Below are 22,797 nucleotides of genomic sequence, written 5' to 3'. Positions count from 1 at the left end.
CCTATTTCAACCCGAACACTCCCAAATCCCGAACCAACCATCCCCGCAAGTCATAAATTAATAAAAGCATATACATGGAGTTTTATTTAGGGGGACGGGATTCTAAAAGTCAAAATGGCCGGTTTGGTCATTACACTACAGCAGTACGGACTCGATCTCATCGTCCTCTAGACCGTTCCCCTTTCTTCCGCATGTGTAAGAAGTGACATGCTCGTTGGGGTCGGTGGTTCCATTATACTTGGGAATTTCTGGCATACGAAATTTCTTCGGAATGGGCTTAGGAGTCGTGCTCGGGGGGAAGGGCTTTTGTACGAACTTCTTTGAATCCAAACCCTTCCAAATCGGTGGTGCCCCCGGAATTTAGTCAACTCGGGAGTTATATGTTTCCACTTTTTGTCATTCGTTTCAATCTTCTTCTCCCCCGATTCACCCCCCGATTCAATTCTCTTTGTCAGCTCCTTGAACATTTTCAAGATAGCAGGGTCGGTCCCTAACTCATTCACATTTGACCTCTCCGGCACTTGTTCGGTTGTGTGAACAACTTCCTGTGATAGCTCGGGTTTGACCCTACTCGGTGCATGGTTCTGATTTTGGAGTTGTGCTATTGCAACTTGTTGAGTTTACAGCATTTTGAATATTATTCGAAGGCTAATTCTGCCCTCTTCACCTCTTTGTGCGTTCTGACCGGCTAATCGAACGTCTCTGCGGATGCTATTTTCGGGGTCGACGCCCAGATTTGCATTCAGGTCAACATGGGAACTGGCGTCGATGGGGTCTGTAACTGGTACTCCTTCGAGATCAACTGGAGGTACTTCATTTCCTGGGGCGGCTACGTTGTCGTTTTCACCATGAAAACCAAGACCATTATCGATGTGTGTGGGTACTGCTTGAGAGTTCGACATGATGATCCTCGAATCAAAAATGCTTACAAAAACAAGTGTAAAGTAGTGTATGTTATAAAAATTATCACCGGGCAATCACTATTATCCTTAGCCCCATGGTGGGTGCCAAACTGTTTACCCTTAAAATCGGATAACAATTAAATTTGTAAGTGGTTATAAGAATATGTGATTTCACTTGGCACAAACTGAGAAATATAAGAATTGAAGTTAGAAATTAACTGTAAAATAAAGCAAACCAATGTAACGCGTAACTTTGGCCCTCGAGCTAGGTCGCCCTCGAACCAAATGAGTATATTATTGAGAAGTAAGAACTAAACAACTGAATAAGAGAGCTTAAGAGAGAAAACGTAATATATTGCTTTGTTATGCGTGAATCCCCCCTACAAAATGATTGGAACCCCCTTTATATAGTTGAGGAGTTCTACATATGGTACAATTCTAAATACAGAAGGAAATCTTCTGATTGGCTAATCAACCGGTCTTGACTTGATATATGCCGAGATCTCCGCCACAATTCTCGCCGGTCACGGATTCCTCGGCTTTCTGTTATTCGACTTAGCAGGTTTCTTTCGATCTTGCTAGATCCATATCCTTCTCGGTCTCGATCTTAGCTGGTCTCGATCTCGATCGATCCTTGAATCATGAGCTAGGCAATATTTATTCATGCAACGATCCAATATAACTTGGGATTGAACCTCGGTCTGCCACCCCCGATCTCGATTAACCATACAAAATCGGGTAAGTACGATTTTTGAGCGTATACAATCATGTTTAAAAAAAAACATTCTCCCCCCACTCCATTATATCCGAGCTCTCAAAATTTCGAGACTGTACTTTCATTAGCTTATTAGCAACTTCATTCTTATTTAAATTCTTCTTTCTTTTATTCTTTTCAAAAATGTTCCTGTCCATTTCCTTGATTATTTAGGTGGGTTCTCAATTATTCCCAATCATCTTTGATTAGGTTCAAGTTAGGACAGACATCACACATATACACACGCACGAATAGATTAGAATCTGTATTATAGAAATATTTAAAGCCTTACCAATCATATCAAAGTCAAATGTTTAGCAAGTTGTTTTTGGTATTCCTCCACTAGAGACAAAAAGGTTTGGATGACAATCATTTTAATAAGTTTTTTTCTTTCTTGATACCTTAATTTCACGCATTAAACAAGTCATATAAGATCGATGCTAAACCATTACGCACAAGATTAGGTTTTTGTACTAAGTGGTGCATTCATGATTGCATTGGCACAAGTAAAAACTCAAAACAGGAAGCCACTCACTCTCTTTCGCACGTTAATGGTAAGTGGGTATGAATCTTTCAGTTTTAGAATATTATCTGCAATCTTTTGAACAAAATATATCCCTTAGTAAAATGCTTTGCATCTTCACTAGAAAACATACATGTATAATGATTAATTATCCTGTTAGTTGACGTCCAATCGAAGCGTGATTTTTTTTTTTTTTTTTGTAATGAAGAAGAAGGAAAAAATATTTCTACTACTACTACTCACATTCATTTCTAAAATTACTTGTCCAATTGTCTTTTTCAAGTTGCCTTAAAATGTTGTCTACTTTCTTTACACGAAGTTCTAGTCGTCATAATATTATCTCATACAATTTTCACGAGTCTAAATTCACTCACCAGTCAGAATTTTACCATTTGATGATATGTTTTCGTTATCAAATTAACTATTTAACAAATACTTTAATATATTCTTCAATCACAAACAGTATGATACACGGTCAAATCAACTTTTATTTTCTGTGACAGGCCAAATTATGTCAATAATCCACGTGTACAATTCTATTACCCAAGATATAACTCGTGAAGAAACAAAAGAATAGTATTAGTAAACACAATAGTTATTTCCTCAACTAGTACCAGTTTCAGATGTCTTTCCTTGACTTCATGCATACACTTTCTTTTCCTTAACGAAGAAGTTGTAGTTCATATAGAAGATAGCCATTTGATTGATTATTTTAGTTTTGATCCCAATTGGTTGGTTTAATAAGAATAAGGCATATTTACCAAAAATAATAAGAATAAGGCATGCCTACCTGCTGGCTGCTGCATGTAAAATGCAAAGATGACAAAACAAATTGACCAGTTTAAATTAGGACAACTAGAGAGGTGGCGGAAAGAACTCGAACACATTAGAATTGTGTGTAAATGGAACAAAAGAGACATGATACTTTTTATTTATTTTATTTCTATTATTGTCAAATATTGAAAAGAATAATGAAGTGATAAAAGAAAGTAGATAAACTCAAAAGATGTAAATTGTGGGAAAAACTGGGTGCACCACACCTTGGTGAATGGTGACTGATGACTGGTTTGGAGGGACCATCCCCATGCCTTATTGGGGAATAATTCCAAACCAAACATGTTAAATGAATAATCTAAACAGAACCAAGAATGGGAGATGTAATTAAAGTAAGATCAAATCATGTTTAATGGGTGACCTAACTTCTCATCATCTTAGCCGACAATGCATTATTATATCTGTTTGTAAGCATACAGCTGAATTAGTATGGGGTCCCACTATACATGAATACACACGCAGGCACACTGATCAGATATATTCAAATAATAAGAAAATTAAATACTTATTTGTACTAAGATGTTTAAACTAAATTAATAACTTTAATGATTATAAATTAAAATAAAACTACATAGCGATTAAGGGATCGTTTCGCCATAATTTTTATTTTATTTTATTTCCGAAAAATTTTCACTTTTTTTTCCCTTAAAATCAGTGTTTGCCCATGAAATAAAATTGAATTTCGAAATTTTTCAGAAATTTAAAAAACTCCAAAAAACTATTTTTTAAAATTTTCATTTCAGTCACTCACAAAAACTGAAAAACATCATCAAATTATATTCATGTCCAAACAACTCAAATTTTCAAATACCATTTTCGCTTGAAAATTTTTTTTAAATTTTTATTTCACAATTCTTATGTCCAAATGCGCACTATATATGCCTATTAAACATATTTTTTGCCAATAAGGCAACACTGTACATCAACTTTCTAGTTGATGAATCATATTCTGGCAGCATTATTGCACTTATGAAATTCCCCATTGTGTCTTCTACCTACTTTTCTTGCCTTCTTGCCTTGCCTCTTTCCTCTCACACCAAACAAAACATCATGCTCTACACTACACAGTGAACATCTCTATTTCATCTTCAAACCAACCTCATCACTATATATCCACCTGCAAAACACACGCAAATTTTCTATTCTTATTAGTTTCCTGATTAGTAACTCAAAGAAAAAATATGATTTATTAATTCAGCCTGCTAGCTTGTGAAATGATAAACACATTAAGGGGTTTTTACTTTTCAGTCGGTTAATTAAATGGACGAGCATATTTTCTCAGCTACACTTACATTGTGTACTGGGACGGCATCTTGTTCTTGAATAATTAATAGGAGTAGTTTAGTACTGAAAATATGATTTCTTAGTGTTGGTAATTAAATAACATAAGAGTTCTTAAAGGACTTCTAGGGAAATAAATATCTTGGAGAAGATCAGGTATACAAGTTGGAAAAATTCTAAGACTACTTAGGTGAATTATAATTAATTAACACGGTTATGGGGCTATACCTAATTAGTAACAATTGTGATGGGTGCCTCATGGCTGCTGACACACAACTTGGTTCATGATTGATACATGTATTATTAATAATCAGAAATATGATGATATAAGTAAATAATGGATAAAGTTAAAAAAAAAGAAGAAAAAGATTGAATAAAACGCGAAAGAATCGTAAGAAAAAGAACAAAAGCTGGTGCTGGTGATGGGTGGCGAAGGGAAGACGAATGATTCTCCATTTCCATGTGAATCCACGTAATTCATTCTATGCATTTATTCTTTTGGTATTCCAAAAGTTCAAGTAATGAGAGAGAGCGTATCCTTGTTTGGTTAAATTGTGGGGAGGGTGGGTTAGTTTCCTCGCTTTTTGGTCAGTATTATATTATATTATAATGGAGAGAGATAACACTTAACAGTAGTGGGGTTCAAATGGTCAACCTATGAAGAGATAAAGAAATGGACTTTTAATAATTCCTACACACTACTTATTCACTCCTTTGATTATTAATCATAGATAGATAGACCACCCACCCACCAACTCACCACACATCCAACCCCAGAACACAGACACAAAAGTCTTATTCCTCAGTTACCCTTCAAAGACTCTCACTTTATACATTTCAACAAACCCAAGCTACGCCTAATTAGCTAGCCCCAAGTCTCTTACAATATATATCCCACCACTCCTCTCTTTTCCACCATTCCTCACAAGAAAAACTAAAGTTAACACTTGTTTCTCTTTCTCTTCAATTCAACATTTCTCCTCACTGGTCTTCTTTTCACACCTAGATGGGTAGTTTTGATGATATTTCTAGCACAGGCCTGGTTTTAGGATTAGGTTTTTCCACAACGGCTGATCAGAAATCAACAAAAATAGCACCAGTCGTACTGGACAAAGGGCCATCTCTTAGCTTTGAACCGTCACTAAGGTTAAGCCTTTCCGGCGATCATACTTATGAAAAACAAGAGGCAGTTAAGAAGGTTAATAATGTTACAAGGGGACCGAATGATCATCAATCGGTTGATTTGTATCGACAAGATAGTGCAGCTTCCTCCTACTCTAATGCTAGCGTGAAAAGGGAGAGAGATGTTGGGAGTGAAGAGACAACGACAGAGGTAGAGAGACTTTCCTCAAGAGTTAGCGATGAAGATGATGATGGTTCTAACGCTAGGAAGAAACTTAGGCTCACTAAAGCACAATCTGCCCTTCTAGAGGAAAGCTTCAAGCAACACAGTACTCTCAATCCTGTAAGCTCTCCTTCTACTTTTCTTGATTATCCCCCTATATATTTTCTTTCTTTTGATGGGTATACGCACACGTAACATCTAATATAGATCCATTTCTGTACGTTTATAATTATGCAGAAGCAAAAACAGGAATTAGCCAGGAATCTGAATCTAAGGCCTCGTCAGGTTGAAGTCTGGTTCCAGAACAGAAGAGCCAGGTAGGACTAACGATTTTTTTTAATAGTAACATTTTTCTCGAAGAAAATAAGGAAACATAAAATTGATGGAATCGTTTCTTTTTACAGGACAAAGCTGAAGCAAACAGAGGTAGACTGTGAGTTCCTGAAAAAATGTTGCGAGACGCTAACAGAGGAAAACAGGAGGCTTCACAAGGAATTGCAAGAACTGAAGGCTGTAAAAATAGCGCAACCTTTGTACATGCAGCTGCCGGCGGCAACTTTGACTATGTGTCCTTCTTGCGAGAGGATCGGCGGCGTCGGAGAAAATCCATCGAAGAATCCTTTCACTTTGGCTCAGAAGCCTTACTTCTACAATTCCTTCACCAATCCATCAGCAGCTTGTTAATTAGAGGCCATATATAAATAATAATACTCCACTCTCTAGTAGTATATGATATCAATATCATCTTTAGAAAATCTCCCAAACCCGCCACTTTTTTTGGTTAAGGGCTTGTATGAAATCAACTGACCAGTGCAGTTGTATCTGTAGATTTAGAATTAAGGTAACTAATCAATCATTTTAATTTGTTTCTTATGATCCTATTATAAGTCTGTAAATATTTAAGGAATATAATACATATGGATGGATTATTATTTATCTGTTGATCTTTTTGTGTGATCTTTTATTGAATTCCTTCATTTTCTTTCTTTACTTATTTTTAATTTAACTAATGTACATTTTTTCTTTTTCTCGTGTCTCTGCGATCTTCTCAATTATTGGTGTCTCATGATTCGAGCAAAAAGGCAGAAAGGCTAAAAAAGAAAAGGAAAAAAAAATGTGAAGAGAAGATGATTCGGGTATTATCGCAAACGATATCTGTGTGAATTATATATATTCGTATAATTATCAGAAAGGAATTAAATGTGGACGGACCGAATAGAAGATGAAGATGATAATGTATTCTTTGAATAATATTATGTTGTGCACCACTTGATAATAAATGATTAGACAGATGCATGCTTGAAGCATTATCCATCATGTATAGAGAGAAAATTAAAAAAGAGAGAAGGGAATAGTTAGAAAAGGATAGCATACCAAATCTTTTTAAATCTTTTAGCAAACAAAAAAGAGAAAGATAATGATAATTCAGTTGGAGGTGTTTAATGATGATGAGATGATGTGTAAGGTGGTGGGGAAAGAGAAAAAAAGGTTGGTATCTAGGTGGGGGTCAGCTCACGTGTTTCTGTCTCTAGTTTTGTTAGTTAATTGATAGAGAAAGTGTCAACATGAATAAAGGAGAGTGGGGGCACTGCCTGCCTGCTACAGCCGTGTAGATAAAGAAAGGAATGGCAATAAATAAAAACATAAAAGAAATTCCAATTGCCCAATAATTTAACATAAATCAAAAAGAAAAGATGCTACATAAATACACTTTTCTAATTTAATCTTAATTTTTTTTAATATTCAACCAACTCAAGTCCAAACGTCTACTAATATGATCTTGAAATTTTGGTCAAAATAGGACAGATTAGATGATATGAATTTTCTGCACCTAAAAATTCAAATTTGTGATGATATGTTTGATGGGTAATGAATGGAAGTTTTAAAGTAACGGTAAAGTTATTTCTATGTGATATTCAGGTCACGGATTCGAGTCATTATAGTAGCCACTAATACTTATATTAAAATAAATTATTTATAATTTATCGTTTGAGATGTGATTCTTTTTTGAGTGAATACGGAATGCAGCATGGGTCGGACTAATTTCGACCTAATTCACTTTGTGATAACGTGTGTGTGAGAGAGAGAAGTGAAGGGAGGCAAAAGTGATGGAAGCTGAGGTGCCCTAACTTTAAGGGGACCAGTGAGTCACACATCATGTGATATCCGAGTACGCCCATTGGCCCAAGTTTCTAACAATTATGAACAACGAGACTTCCATGTAGTAACATTGAGGTGGACTTACTTCCCTCAACCTCTTTGATGTGTCTTTTCCAACCATCCCTTGCTGCCTCCTACTAATTTATTTTCTTTTTGTACTACTACAGTACTCACAAAATCCGAGTCGTTCCTTATACATTATTTATTGTTGGACCACCAATATGCCGTGCCGTAAATTCTACTAAAATATAAGTAGGAGTATATTTCTTTTTGAATATATGAAATTATATTTCTCTATTTTCACGAATTAATAAGAGAATCATCACTTTTAGTAATTAAATTAGAAGTGCTCTATGACAACGCGAAGTACAGTAAAAACTACAGCTTATACATAGTACTCCATAAGTAAATTACGTGAAAATAGCATGAGCTAGCCAGTTTTCGGACTAGTAATTAAAAAATAGTCAGCGTTAACAAAGTTATTGAAAAATAGTTACTATTTTACTGCAACACGGAAAGTTCCAGCATAATATACTGGAGATTGGTGCACATGTGTATGAACTTCCAGCATATTATGTTGGAACTCCAACACACGGAAAGTTCCAGCATAATATACTGGAGATTGGAGCACCTGTGTATTAACTTCCAGCATATTATGCTGGAAGTCTAGTATATTATGCTGGAATATTTTTCGGATTTTGAACAATGTTTTCGTTCAGATTTATCTTTATATAAAAAATGTCTAAATTTCGATTATTCAATTACTATTTTTCAATTACTATTTTTCAATTACTATAAATGTTGTTATTTTTGAATTTCACCCGTAAATTACCCCATTTTGGAGTCGGTCTCAGGTATTGAATTGGGGAAAATTAATGTTAGTTTTGACTCTTTTTTAAAAAAAAAAATAAGTACGCGTGTTTGATTTATGTGTGTGTGTTTGTTGGTGGGGTTCGTCAAGACTTTGTTTTGAATTATTTTTGAAAAAAAATGTTTTAAACTTGGATTTTGTTGTAAGCTTTATTTTGAAAAAAGAAAAACCACTAAAGCCTTAAAACATCATATATACTTTCAATGGTCAAAGATTACGAATTTATTAACTACACATTTTTATTGTTTACTAAACTTACCTTAAATAGTATTTATGAGGGAGAGTGATTGTGCGAATATAAATTCCAGGCAATTAGTGAGCGAAAACAAATTTCGTTCTGAACTGTGGAGACCAAAATTAATTTTCAAAAAATAGAAACCAAAACCAATTCCAATTCCAATTCCAATTCCAAGATCAATTAACTAGGTTGGTTTTGATACTCACCGTCCTTTTAGTTTAATTTTCAAAAGTGTCTAGAAACCAAGCACCAACTAATTGTACAGAACTGATAAATTGGAGTGGTTAAAGTTAAAACTTTCACTTTTAAGAAAATTGGGTTGATTTTTACAGAAAGAAAAGTTGAAAATTGAAAAAATAGAGAGGATGGTCAAGGTTTTTATTGGGCAATTGTCAAGGGAGCAAAAACATGTGGAGGAAGTGTAAATCAGGAGACACGTAATCATGATTGGTTATGGACATTGGACAAAGTCCTAAGCTGAATCATTGGGAGGATCTTTCATATGTCTTATTTTGCGGTCCACCTTTGAATTTCATTATTGGTCTGTCTAGAAATGTCTATGTTGGTTTGTGCATTCTTTTGAGAAAACCCTATTTAACGGAAGGGGAAAAAAAGTTAAGAAGGTCTTAATATTTAAATAGTGTGTTGGTTAAATTAATCACCATGAACATAATCACCATTATATTAGAGTCGCTTACTCCTCCTTTAAATTCGAAGGTCAAAATATTTAAATTCAACACAAATTTAAGTGGTTCGCATTTTATATTTTGAAATAGATATTTTTTGGGTAATTCCCATGGATCGAAGCCGCTACCTTCGAATGCGCATTGGGTAACATGTTCACAGTGTAATACCTCAAAAATTATATTGAAGATGTAAATCACATTAAGCAAGCCCGGTGCAATAGAGCTCTGGTTGAGGAGGATGCTGGTGAGGAAAATCAATCCCAGATCTTCTATATGAAAATATCACTCACCCAACCAACTCGATCAACCGATGTAGGTTTGAAATAGAATGTATAAGTCTAAAATATGTGACAAATATCAAAGAGTTTAGATATAGTCAATTTTCTTTGTCTCTTTTAGATTTTGAAAAAAACAAAATTCACCGTTTTATCATGTAATATTTCTTATATTTGATTAATCCATGCACATTTTAGCATTTGATTAAAGTTGACTTTCTTATATCCAATTTATTTTATTTATATCCATGAAAACATATATTTTTTCAAGTGACAAAAGATATGCAGAAAACTACTCCATGAAAATAGTTTTGCATGAGACCATATTTATTTGATACAGTCTCACAGTCCCCTTTATGTAATTCAAAATTATAATTTTTATCAATACTATGTGATAATACCTAGGAGCATTTAAAATTTCACAATCTAACACTGGCATTCACATTACAAATGCATGAAAGTGAGATGAAGTACATTCTAATATTCAAAAGTTCAAAATTCTCACATTAAGATGAGAGTAGCTAATATATTTGAGCAATTAAAGAAATACAAAAGGGAAAATTAAGTATTACTTCCGTTCCCAATTTAGGTCACATGAAACGGAACGACGTCTGTAGTAGCACACGAAACTTTCTTTTGGAATTATCATATAAATATGTTTATACGTGTTTACCCGAAAAATGGATAGAGTTGAATTTATACGCAGTTCCGAGGATATGTGGCGTAACTTGATAAAAAATGCAAGGATAAATAAAAATGTAAATGTAGATTGGAGAGAATGCAAAATAGATAAGGTTATCAAGAACAATGAATCTTAGGATTCGACAAATAGAATCGATCTAAGAAATTGAAAGAGCGATTTTTTACTGTTAAAGAATATAGTACTTTTATTACAATGTAAGCCTTAGAAAAACTTGTGCTACAGAAATGATAACCAAGCCCTTTTATAGTGGAGAGATTTGGCTCCAAGCATAATAAAATAAACATTCAGTGGGAGATCCATAATAAGTCAGCTTTTCCATAATTTCTGCCAAGATTCTCTCTAGTGTGATTGTAACGGCTTTTGTCTGCGAGCTCGATCTTGCTTAGAATCCTCGATTTTTGTTTGAGCTTGATTTCGGCTCGAACTTGTGATCTTGGTTCGAGCCCGATCCTGTTCGAGCGCTCGAATTGATTCGAGGTCAATGTTGGTTGGTCTCTGGATTATCAGCACGATAGGTCTACCCTGCATCATGGTTCGGTTCTTATTCGAGTTTGATTATGATATCGAACTCGACACGGACCGGCCTCCCCGGGTTCGAGGTTAGTTTGTCCCCCCTTCGGGATCTTACTTCGATACATCATCATTCGAACTCGATCGGACGTGCCAAGGCTGAAATTTATTTCGACCGTATACAGATAGTCCCCTCGTTTCTCAGAAAGAATATGGCGAGAAACGATATGATTTTCAACAGCTCGATCGGATTATATCCTGTCGTTTTCATCGGCTTCCACCATGACGCATCTGGTAGTTGTCCCGTTGGTTTAGTCTTTCAAGGCATTTAATGCATGTCAGGCAGTGGTCGGCCACTGCTGATACTGAACCGCCATCATTTGAACCTATAAATAACCCTTACTTTTATCTTTTACCACTTTTACATCTTCTATCTTCCAGAATTTCCCAAGTTCTTCTTCGTACTCTCCAACTTACCAGTAAACCTGTGATTTCTTTCCGCAAAAACCCCTTCTCAATTCTACCAAATCTCTGTCACTTTCTTCTATTCCTTACTTTTGAATTCAAAAATGGCGAAAACATCGCAAACCATTCCTCAGAAAGAGAAGGCTTCATCTTCACAGTGTGTCGCCAATGAGACATCGGCAGAACCACGACCTGAGGAGTGTGTTCCCGGGGCGTGTGTCCTTACTTCATATTTTAAGGTCGATAAAGGTTCATCGGTCCCTGGCCGGTGTGAGACGGTATCGAGGTACATGTGTTCGATAACCGAGAAGCACCTCGATCAGTTAAAGAAAGATTGCAATTGGGGTGAAAAAGAAATAATAATTCCTACCCCTGACGAAGATATCACTTCTTACGTAAAAGGAATTTTGAATGTGTATACTTACCCTTTCACTTTAGGTCCCCTCGATTCCGTCATTATTGACTTCTTTCGACAATATCAGGTAACCCTAGTCCAGGTCCATCCTTCTTTGTGGCGGATCATTATCTTGATCCGATATTTTGTGAACAAAATCGAGGGGATGCCGTTCACCCTCAATCATCTTATCCGACTGTACCGTCCTCGACTTTTTTGAGGAGGGTTAATAAAACTCCAGCGTCGGGCTACCAAGGCTCTGTTCTCGAGCATTGACAAGGACAGGGACCAGGGTTGGATGGGCAGGTTCGTTCGAGTAAGGACTTCGGAACTGATTCCGACTGAAAAGATGCACTTTCCTGAGGAGTGGAATATGAAACGTAAGTGTGATCTTGCTGTTGCTTCTATTTTGTTCTTCCATTTATTCTTTTATCGACACTCCTCCTTTTGTGATGTAGCAGTTCCCTGGATGCCCGGAGCGGTTCCCGATCTCAGGAACTGGGTACGAGCTCTTGTTTCGACCTCCACATACGTCGAGCGCTCATGGCATGATTTGTCAAAGGGTCGGTGGGAGGCCAAAAATCACGGTAAGCTCATGTCTCGGACTCTGATGATCCGAACGAGGCGTTTCTCAAAATATGTTTTATAAGGTTTCCCATATGCAGGTTTGGGTAAAGACGCGATCTTGAGGCCCCTATCCAATGAGGAGGATATTTCGACCTCTGTCCCAAAGCCGGTGAAGGAAAATAAAAGGAAGAGGCCTCGGTTCCCGAATATCCAAAATCGAAGAAGAGGACGGCTCTTAAGTCGAACAAGAATGTCATTCCTTTGACCGTGGAATACATTCTGCGTCTAAGGGATGAAGATGAAGAAGTAGAAGAAGAGAACAATAAGTCCGCGCTGGCGATCCGAACGAAGAGAGCCACCGATGCCTCATCGCCAGCTGGATCGATGATGCTCTACGAGGCTCCGGCTCGAACTGAAGATATACCGGAGAAAGATTTGGGTAGAGTCCCCGAACTATCGGATATCAAAGATGCCTCTCATCGGAGTCAACCGGCAGGGGATACGATCGAATAGCCCCTCGAACCCCTCTGAACCGAGGGGAACGCTCCAAGCCAGTCATTTGGGGCAGCAGCGATCGAGGATTCGCCTACCTTTCCCGCTTTTTCCGCAGAGGTGATTCGAGAAGCTCAAGCTCTGGGAGCCCTCGATCTAGACATGCCTCACGATGAAGAAGATCCGTTTCGTGACCTGTTTACCGGTATTAAGGACGTTGCTAGTGCTGGTGATAAATCAGATCTTTTTCATGGATTGCGGTAGGCTTTGAATCAGGTGAGCTTTTAAAATTATTTTGTCGGTACTATCTTTATGTTCGTTTTTCGTTAACTTCGCTTCTTGTTTCTTTGTAGGCAGCAGCAGTTCATCGAGAACAATGTTTTCTGTCCCAGAATGAGCTACATCGATATGTGGCCGACCTACACCGCGCTACTGACGAGAGGAACTCCCTTAGACTTTCCTTAGGGCGGAGAAAGGAGGAAATAAAAGACCTCCGAGCTGAGCTGGCCAAGGCTTATCGAGATCAGAATGATTTGTCTCAGCAGTAATGATGCTTTTGAAAGCCTATGGGCTTGATACCAGAACGATAGCTAACATTTCGATGCAAAAAATCGAGATGATCGGGAAGCTTCATGAGGAGGTCGACGTGATAAAAACGGAGTCCTTGCGGTGGAAAGAAGGTATGGACCGCTTTGCTGCAGAAAAAGAGACTGCTCGAGCCCAGTTATCATCGTCCGAAACCCAACTTCAGAAAATGAAGGAAAAAGGCCTGGTTCAAGCAAGAAGAATTGAGGAGCTTGAGGCTCGGTTGGCCTTTGTTCTTGCCAAGGACGAATCTGATACTGAAAAGGCAAAGGCCGATGCGGATGCGCTCGTGGCCGTCTATCGGGCCGATGCTGAAGCTGCCCAAGTCTAGGTAAGAGAGGCAGCCGAGTCCGCCGATAGTCAAGCGCATTGGGTCGCCGAACTTGCTAAGTGCCGATCTAGAAGGGAAACTCTCGAGGAGATTCATGCTCGTGGCTTCGATCTCGCTGAAGAGATAAAAAGGGCCAAAGCACTCGAAGCTGATGCTAAAGCTCTGGTTTCTGATGGCAATGACGATGACGATGGGAGCAAGAGCGGATCCGAAAATGGGGAGGAACCTGATAAAGAAGAGACCGCTCCTGGTCGAGAAGTTTAGTTCTTAGTTTTTACGTTGTAATCACCCATGCAGATAAATTTGTATATAGACATATCTCCCCTTTTGCCGACTTGCTTCTGTTTTTGTTTCCCGTCTTGTGAGGACTTTATTCGCCTTATGAATGTTTCCACAATGATTTAAACAACTTAATCAAATTTGGACCTTGTAGCCTCTATAACCGAGCGAGCATTTACTCAAACTTGGGGCAATGTAGCCCTTTAGGCTTATTAGTTGTCAATGATTCGATCTTGAAGAAATATGGTCGAGCGAGTGTTTGCTCGAACTCGAAAATGTAGCCCATAGGCTTAGTCGAGTGAATGATTCGAACTCGAATTAATGTAGCCTGTAGGCTTAGTCGAATGAATGATTCGAACTCGAAGTAATGTAGCCCGTAGGCTTAGTCGAGTGAATGATTTGAACTCGAAGTGGTGGAGCCCGTAGGTGTAATGGTCGAGTGAGTATTTGCTCGAACTCGAAATAAAAATAGCTCGTAGGTATAGTCGAGTGAATGATTCGAACTCAAAGTGGTGTAGCCCGTAGGCGTAATGGTCGAGTAAGTGTTTGCTCGAACTCGAAATAAAAATAGCCCGTAGGCTTGGTCGAGTGAATAATTCGAACTCGAAGTAATGTAGCCCGTAGGCATAATGGTCGAGTGAGTGTTTGCTCGAACTCGAAATAAAAATAGCCCGTAGGATTAGTCGAGTGAATGATTCGAACTCGAAGTAATGTAGCCCGTAGGCTTAATGGTCGAGTGTATCGTAATTCTGATTGCACAATAAATCTCAGAATAGAGGAATTTTCATTGGATATAAGATGCCGATAAAGAAGAGAACTTTCTTCGCACGTTATTACACGCTTGGGTTCGGGTCAATCTATATGAGCATAGTTCGCTTCGACCATTTGGCTCTTACAGTTTTTCCTATTGGGTCCCTGTTGTTATGAAATAACTTTCTTGCGGGACCTCGGATATTGTTGTAAATGCTGCACGATCAATGGTTGCCTCATTAAAAAACTTGCCGAAAAACCCATTTGGGATAAAATCGGTCTAAGAGAAAAAGAGTGCAACGCGTGCTTTCAAGCGAGAGATCGGTCTTAGCCCTTGTTCGGACTTCTGCAGGGGTCAGTTTTGAGATATAAACGAATATGGAAAGGTTGTACCTTAGCAGTAGTACCATTTTAGATGTGATACATTCCAGCTGCTTGATAGTTGTTTGCCGTTTATAACACCGATCCTGTACGATCCCTTTCCGATGTTCTCTAGTACCTGATATGGTCCTTCCCATTTCGGTCCTAGCTTCCCTTCATTCGGATTTCGGGTATTGATGGTAATTTTTCTCAACACTAAGTTCCCAGGCTTGAAATGGCGAAGCTTGGTTCTTCGATTATAATATCTTTCGATTCGCTGGTATTGGGCGGCCAATCGGACGAGAGCAGCTTCTCGTCTTTCGTCTGATAGTTCGAGGCTTGTATTCATAGCCTCGTTATTTGATTCTTCCATCGCGAATCAAAATCTGGCACTGGGTTCACCAACTTCAACTGGTATCAATGCTTCGGACCCATATACTAAGGAGAACGGGGTCACCCCCGTACTGGATTTTGACGTTGTCCGATATGCCAAAAGGACTTCGGGCAGGATTTCTCTCCATCTCCCTTTAGCGTCGTTCAACCTCTTCTTTAAGTTTTGAATGACAGTTTTGTTTGTTGATTCGGCCTGCCCAATGGGATGACATTGAAAGTACGGCCTTAACTTTCTTGAGGCGCTTATCAGTGCAAGTGCCAATTTTTCTAGGAGCGGATATCTAGTTTCCGCCTTTTCTAAGGTTCGACTCGTATAATAAACGGGGAATTGCGTACCTTGATCTTCTCAAACTAGGACACCGCTTACGTCGACTTCCGATACTGCCAAGTACAAACAAAGTTTCTCGTCTGTTTTTGGAGTGTGAAGTAGTGGTGGGCTTGATAGATATCGCTTTAGTTCCTCTAATGCTTGTTGGCAATCCGGGGTCCAAGAAAAATCGTTCTTCTTTTTTATTAGAGAGAAAAATTTGTGACTTCGGTCAGATGATCTTGAGATGAACCAGCTTAAGGCGGCAATCCGACCCGTTAGCCTTTGTACGACCTTCACGCTGTCCACAACGACGATGTCTTCGATGGCCTTGATTTTATCGGGGTTAATCTCTATTCCCCGATATGACACCATGAAGCCGAGGAACTTGCCCGACCCGACCCCGAAAGCACATTTCTCTGGGTTGAGCTTCATGTTGTATTTCCTTAAAATCTCGAACATTTCCTGCAAATGAGTTAAATGGTCCTCTGCGCGCAGGGACTTAACTAACATGTCATCAATATAAACTTCCATTTATTTTCCTATTTGTTCTTCGAACATTCTCTTTACTAGGCGTTGGTAAGCAGCCCCTGCATTTTTTAGCCCGAAAGGCATCACATTATAACAATACGTTCCATATTTGGTGACAAATAAAGTCTTTTACTGGTCCTCCGGGTTCATCTGATTTGATTATACCCGGAATAGGTATCGAGAAAAGTGAGGATCTCGTGGCCGACCGTGGCATCGATCATGCGATCGATGTTGGGCAGCGGAAAGGAATCTTTGGGGCATGCTTTGTTCAAATCCTTATAGTCCACGTACATTCTAAGTTTGTTCCCTTTTTTAGGGACTACAACTATGTTGGCTAGCCATTCGGGATATTTCACCTCCCGAATGGACCCTACTTTGAGAAGCTTGGTTACCTCGTCCTTTATGAATGTGTGCTTTCTTTTGGACTGGGGTCTTCTCTTTTGCTTCACCGGTCTGAACCTGGGGTCCAAACTTAGCTGATGCGTCGTTATGTCCGGCGGGATCCCTGTTATATCTAAATGGGACCAGGCAAAATAATCAATGTTATCGATAAAAAATCGAATGAGTTTCTTCCTGAGTTCAGGGCTCAACCCCGTTCCCAAGTATACCTTTCGCTCGGGCTAGTGCTCGATTAATATGACTTGCTTTAGCTCCTCGATTGTTGATTTGGTGACATCGGAGTCATCGGGAATCACGAAAGGTCGAGGGACCCTTTGATCATCATCCTCTTCGATTTTCTGGTTGTCTGGCTGGGTTGAAGCCGATGTCTGTGATTGCTATTTGGTGTCTCGTTCTCCTTCCGGGCCCGATCCTTTTATCGGCAAAAGTGAGGACACTAGTTTAGCTTCGTCGACGGAGAACATTTCCTTTGCGGCCAGTTGTTCTCCGTACACCATTTTGACACCTCCCAACGTCGGGAATTTGAGGGCCTGGTAAAGGGTCGAAGGCACAGCTCTCATGTTGTGGATCCATGGCCTTCCGAAAAGGACGTTATATCTCATATCGCCTTCAATCACGTGAAACTTTATTTCCTGGATGGTTCCGGCCACGTTTATTGGTAGGACTATCTCACCTTTGGTGGTTTCGCATGCCATATTGAACCCGTTTAGGACCAGAGTTGCGGGTACAATCTGATCCTGTAGGCCGAGCTGCTCCACTACCTTCAATCGGATGATGTTGGCCGAGCTACCTGGATCGATTAACACACACTTAATTTTAGTTTTATTCACGAGTACGAATTGGATGACCCCCTCTGCATCTTCACCATCAAAGGACAGAGTCCCCATGGGTGCGTAATCTTGAGTCCGAGATCGCTTTTCCCTCACCATCGATGTTTTAGTGCATTTAAGCATTGGTCCCTGAGGGGTATCGATGCCGCCGATGATCATGTGGATGACGTGCTGCGGTTCTTCTTGCTCGTTTTGCTTGCTGAAATCCCTACTTCTAAAATGGCTCTTTGCCCTATCAATCAGAAACTCCCGAAGGTGCCCTTTGTTAAATAAGCGAGTTATTTCCTCTCTTAGTTGCTTGCAATCTTCCGTTCTGTGGCCATGGGTACCATGATATTCACACTTTTGATTGGGATTTCTTCGGGTAGGATCGGTCTGCATTGGTCGAGGCCATTTAGTGTCTTTGATACGTCCGATGGCTGACACGAGAGCGGATGCACCAACGCTGAAGTTATATTCTGATAATCGAGGTGCTTCTATAGGATCGACATATTTATCGAAGCCGCTCTTACTCATAAGCACCTGAGAATTTTGCCCTCGATCAATCCTTTGATTGTTCCAAACTGCGTTGCGTGCTGAACCGTTGTTCACCCGATCTGCAACGTACGGTCAATATCGGTCTCTGTTCGACTTAGTTCTCTGTCGATCTCTTTTTGATTTTTAATAACTGTCCTGTTCTGATGAACAGGTCCGTACGAGGCTCCCAACTGATCATCCTCGACCCTAATTTTCGATTGATATCAGTTGTGCACATCTGCCCAAGTTACCGCTGGATACTTGATCAAATTTTGTTTTAGCCGATGTGATGTTGTCGAACTTAGCTCATTCAACCCTTGGGTGAAGGCTTGTACTTCCCAATCGTATGTGACTGGGGGTAATTCCATGCATTCCATTTGAAATCGGGATACGAATTCCCTCAGCATTTCATCCTGCCTTTGCTTTACTTTGAAGAGGTCTGATTTCCTCATTGCAACCTTTATCGCACCAGCATGTGCTTTTACGAATGAATCTGCTAACATGGCAAAAGAATCGATGGAATTTGACGGTAAATTGTGGTACCAGATCATAGCTCCCTTTGAGAGGGTCTCCCCGAACTTTTTCAACAGCACAGATTCGATCTCATCGTCTTCTAAATCGTTGCCTTTTATGGCACAAGTGTAAGAGGTGACATGTTCGTTAGGATCAGTCGTACCGTTATATTTGAGAATTTCGGGCATACGAAATTTTTTGGGGATTGGCTTCGGTACCGCACTCGACGGAAAAGGCTTTTGTATGAATTTTTTTGAATCAAGCCCCTTTATCATTGGTGGAGCCCCCGGGATTTGGTCGACCCTGGCATTGTACATTTCCACCCTCTTGTCGTTGGCTTCGAATCGTTTTGTGAGTTCCTCGAGCAATTTAGTAATTCCGGGAGTAGTCCCTGATTCTTGCTCGTTAGATTTCACTATGGCAGACTCTGTTCTGGGGGTGACTTCTCGAAATGGATTGGAATCCGGCCTACTTTGTGCGCGAGTTTGGCTCTGTAGCTGAGCTATCGCTACTTATTGGGCTTGCAACATCTCGAAGATCATACGTAAGCTGGCCCCGATTTCCCCCGTATTTTGGGTGTCTCGAGCTACGGATCGAGTACCGCCCTGAATGCTTCTTTCCGGTTTGGAACGCTGGTTCGCCTCCAAAGCTATTTGTGAATTGACATCCAATGGTATTTCGGCTCGAATTTCGGGTACTTCGATTCGAGCCTCGGGTGCCAAGTTGTTGGTATCATCTTGAAGGCCGGCTTCGTAATAGATCGGTGAAGCCATTTGATTGGTGGTTATTCATAGATGATCTGAAATTCAAGATGTGTTCGGAAATAAGTGCAAAGCACAATTATGTATTTTTTCAGATTTGTATCAAATGACCACAGTTATCCTCGGCCTCACGGTGGGCGCCAAACTGTTTACCCGAAAAATGGATAGAGTTGAATTTAAACGCAGTTCTGAGGATATGTGACGTAACTTGATACAAAATGCAAGGATAAATAAAAATGTAAATATAGATTGGAGAGAATGCAAAATAGATAAGGTTATCAAGAACAATGCATCTTAGGATTCGACAAATAGAATCGATCTAAGAAACTGAAAGAGCGATTTTTTACTGTAGAAGAATATAGTACTTTTATTACAATGTAAGCCTTAGAAAAACTTGTGCTACAGAAATGATAACCAAGCCCTTTTATAGTGGAGGGATTTGGCTCCAAGCAAAATAAAATAAACATTCAGTGGGAGACCCATGACAAGTCAGCTTTTCCATAATTTCTGCCAAGATTCTCTTTAGTGGGATTGCAACGGCTTTTGTCTGCGAGCTCGATCTTGCTTAGAATCTTCGATTTTGGTTTGAGCTTGATTTCGGCTCGAACTTGTGATCTTGGTTCGAGCCCGATCCTCGTTCGAGCCCTCGAATTGATTCGAGGTCAATGTTGGTTGGTCTCTGTATTATCAGCACGATAGGTCTACCCTGCATCATGGTTCGATTCTTATTCGAGTTTGATTATGATATCGAAGTCGACACGGACCGGCCTCCCAGTGTTCGAGGTTAGTTTGTCCCCCCTTCGGGATCTTACTTCGATACATCATCATTCGAACTTGATCGGACGTGCCAAGACTGAAATCTATTTCGACCATATACAATATGAAGAAACAATGCGTTGGGTGAAAATAGCATATGATAGTTTCTTTTGGAATTGTTAAACATGTGTGCAGTTATGTTTAACAATATCCACTTTGAGACACATAAGAGATTTCGTATTTCTTAGATAGGCACACGCAACTGTACAAAAAAGAAAACAAATTAGAGAAACAAACAAAATATGTCGACAGATGTCAAACGTAGGCAAAATTGTCGGCCTGCCTAGTCCTTGTAACGTAATGTTAAATTGTTATTGTTAAATGTTAATAAACCAATATTGCTGTATTTGGTTACTAGTATTAAAATATATAGTTTGATCAATCATGGTGAAAGCAACTGATTAGTTGGAAGCAATTTTAATGACATGAAAGTTGAAACTCTGATTAATTCCCTGAATCAACATCTTACTTTATATTGTACTAATTATGGAAGCCTTGTCACTAGACTCACTAGTTTGATTATACGTTTGATTCTTTTTTATTTTTCTGTTAGTTAATAGACAATATTGCTTAGCCATGTTTGTTGCCTAAAAGCGCATGCCCTTATCTCTAATAAGCAATAATTGCGTAAAGATAATTGCTGAAGAAGTGGCAGGCTATCCACCATTTCAACAGCATGTATAAGTAGGTTTAGGTATGCAATTAGATAATACTGTAATAATTATTACAATAAGATAGGACTTTCATGAAAATCATAGGTGTACTAAATAATATATGTAGAATTATCATTTGAAAAAGGCATACTTCTCTTACGTGATATAAATTAATACCCATATATGCAATATGTGCCTATATACAGCTTAATTAATACTGGTACATACGCATAAGTATATGAGTTCATTGGTGGGGTGTACTTTTTGTTTATTCAAATTCTTGATATTTCACTCCAGAGAGAGAAAGAGTTGAAAAATGATAGAATAAATAGTTCAAAGGGCAAAAGGAAAAAGAGAAGAGAATGCTATGCTCAACTGAAGGATTATTCTAAAATTATTTATCATGATATTGTAAGTTTTATAGTGCTAAAATTATTTAGGTTAATTTTGTGGTTATGGTTTTCAAATCAACTTAACTAAATATAAATTACGTTCCTGGTGTTTCATTATCATTTATTTTTCCTCTCTGGTAGAGACATTATCATAAAACATTATCATAGATAATCTGCCAAGAATGCAACAAGGACAAAAGCAAATCTCAAACAATTGAGCATCGAGAAGTATATATGTGTTGCTAATGTGCTATAAGGCCTTGTAATTGTTGCTCCAATGTCAACTTCTCCATAATCAGCTGTTCATGTAAAGCATCATCCTAAAAATTATTTATTAAAATAGCTTGAGATATATAGTCAAAAGTACTATCAATCAATTGGAGGTCCACGGATGTGTAAATCTTAAAGGTGGAGAATAAATCTATAATTAAAGCAACTATTGTAAGAACATTTATGGGGGACCATAACCATATTTTGATGATCTTCTTCTTGGTTTTGGAGCATCCCTATCACTAATGAAGACTCTCCGCCTGGCTTTAAATAAATGAACAATACTCAGTCACCAATAATTAATCTAGAAGTGATAAGTTTTTACTTCGGTTATGGCAGATTCAGAATTCAATTGTTATGAGTTTTGAGTTACAAAAGTGGAACTGAAGTGAACTATTAATTCTTTCTAAACTTTTTTCCACCCACACACATATATAAATAAGTCTCGTAATATTGAGTTCTATTGAACAGTGATCGATCGTTGGGTCTGCCATTATCTAAGTTTATAATTTTCGGTTGCTGTTAACTGTCCACGCTTAGGAGGGATATAAAGACTTCTGTTACTCTAAATTCTAATTATAAGACTCCGATTAGCAGTGGCGTTATTAATTTTAAGGCAGGTCTTACAAATCCAAATTCAGTAACAAGCAGCGAACTCTGATTCGTCATTCTGTTGCCGTCATAATCAATGTTGTTTCGATCATTATTATTAGTTGGTTCCTCATTATTGGTAGTACAGCTCATCATTGATTTGAAGTTATTCTGTTGGGAGAGCTTTTCTCGGCTTCTAGTTGCATGACTTGTCATCTTTCATGCAAAAGAGGAAAATAAAAAAAAATGGTTTACCAAAAAAAAAGTAGTAAGTAGAAAAGATAAGTAATTTACTATTTATTTGTAAGGAAATGGGGAAAGCAATTACAAAGTAAGGAATCGAACCTCTATCAATAAGGTAGAAGTTCAAGTTGTCAACTAATTACTGAACTATGTACCAGGATTCTCCGTTGAGTAATTTGTTAAAGGTTGTTCATGAGGTATGAAAGAGGAAATTAACCAGAAATCAAAAGGTTACTCTTTTTGGAAAGATCAGGAGACTGTCAAAAGTCGGAGATAA

General features: G+C 38.6%; 1 protein-coding gene across 1 annotated transcript; it reads left to right on the top strand.

The window, feature by feature from the left end:
- The first annotated feature begins 5,109 nt into the window (after positions 1 to 5,109).
- LOC104089649 (homeobox-leucine zipper protein HAT22) lies at positions 5,110 to 6,575 on the top strand. The gene is made up of 3 exons (XM_009594594.4): positions 5,110 to 5,759; positions 5,877 to 5,956; positions 6,044 to 6,575. The coding sequence occupies exons 1-3, from the start codon at positions 5,301 to 5,303 to the stop codon at positions 6,321 to 6,323; spliced, it is 819 nt and encodes a 272-aa protein (XP_009592889.1). The 5' UTR covers positions 5,110 to 5,300; the 3' UTR covers positions 6,324 to 6,575.
- The last annotated feature ends 16,222 nt before the right edge of the window (positions 6,576 to 22,797 follow it).

Source organism: Nicotiana tomentosiformis, chromosome 2, assembly GCF_000390325.3.
Source record: "Nicotiana tomentosiformis chromosome 2, ASM39032v3, whole genome shotgun sequence".
Taxonomy (NCBI): domain Eukaryota; kingdom Viridiplantae; phylum Streptophyta; class Magnoliopsida; order Solanales; family Solanaceae; genus Nicotiana; species Nicotiana tomentosiformis.
This window is presented reverse-complemented; position numbering and strand designations above follow the sequence as displayed.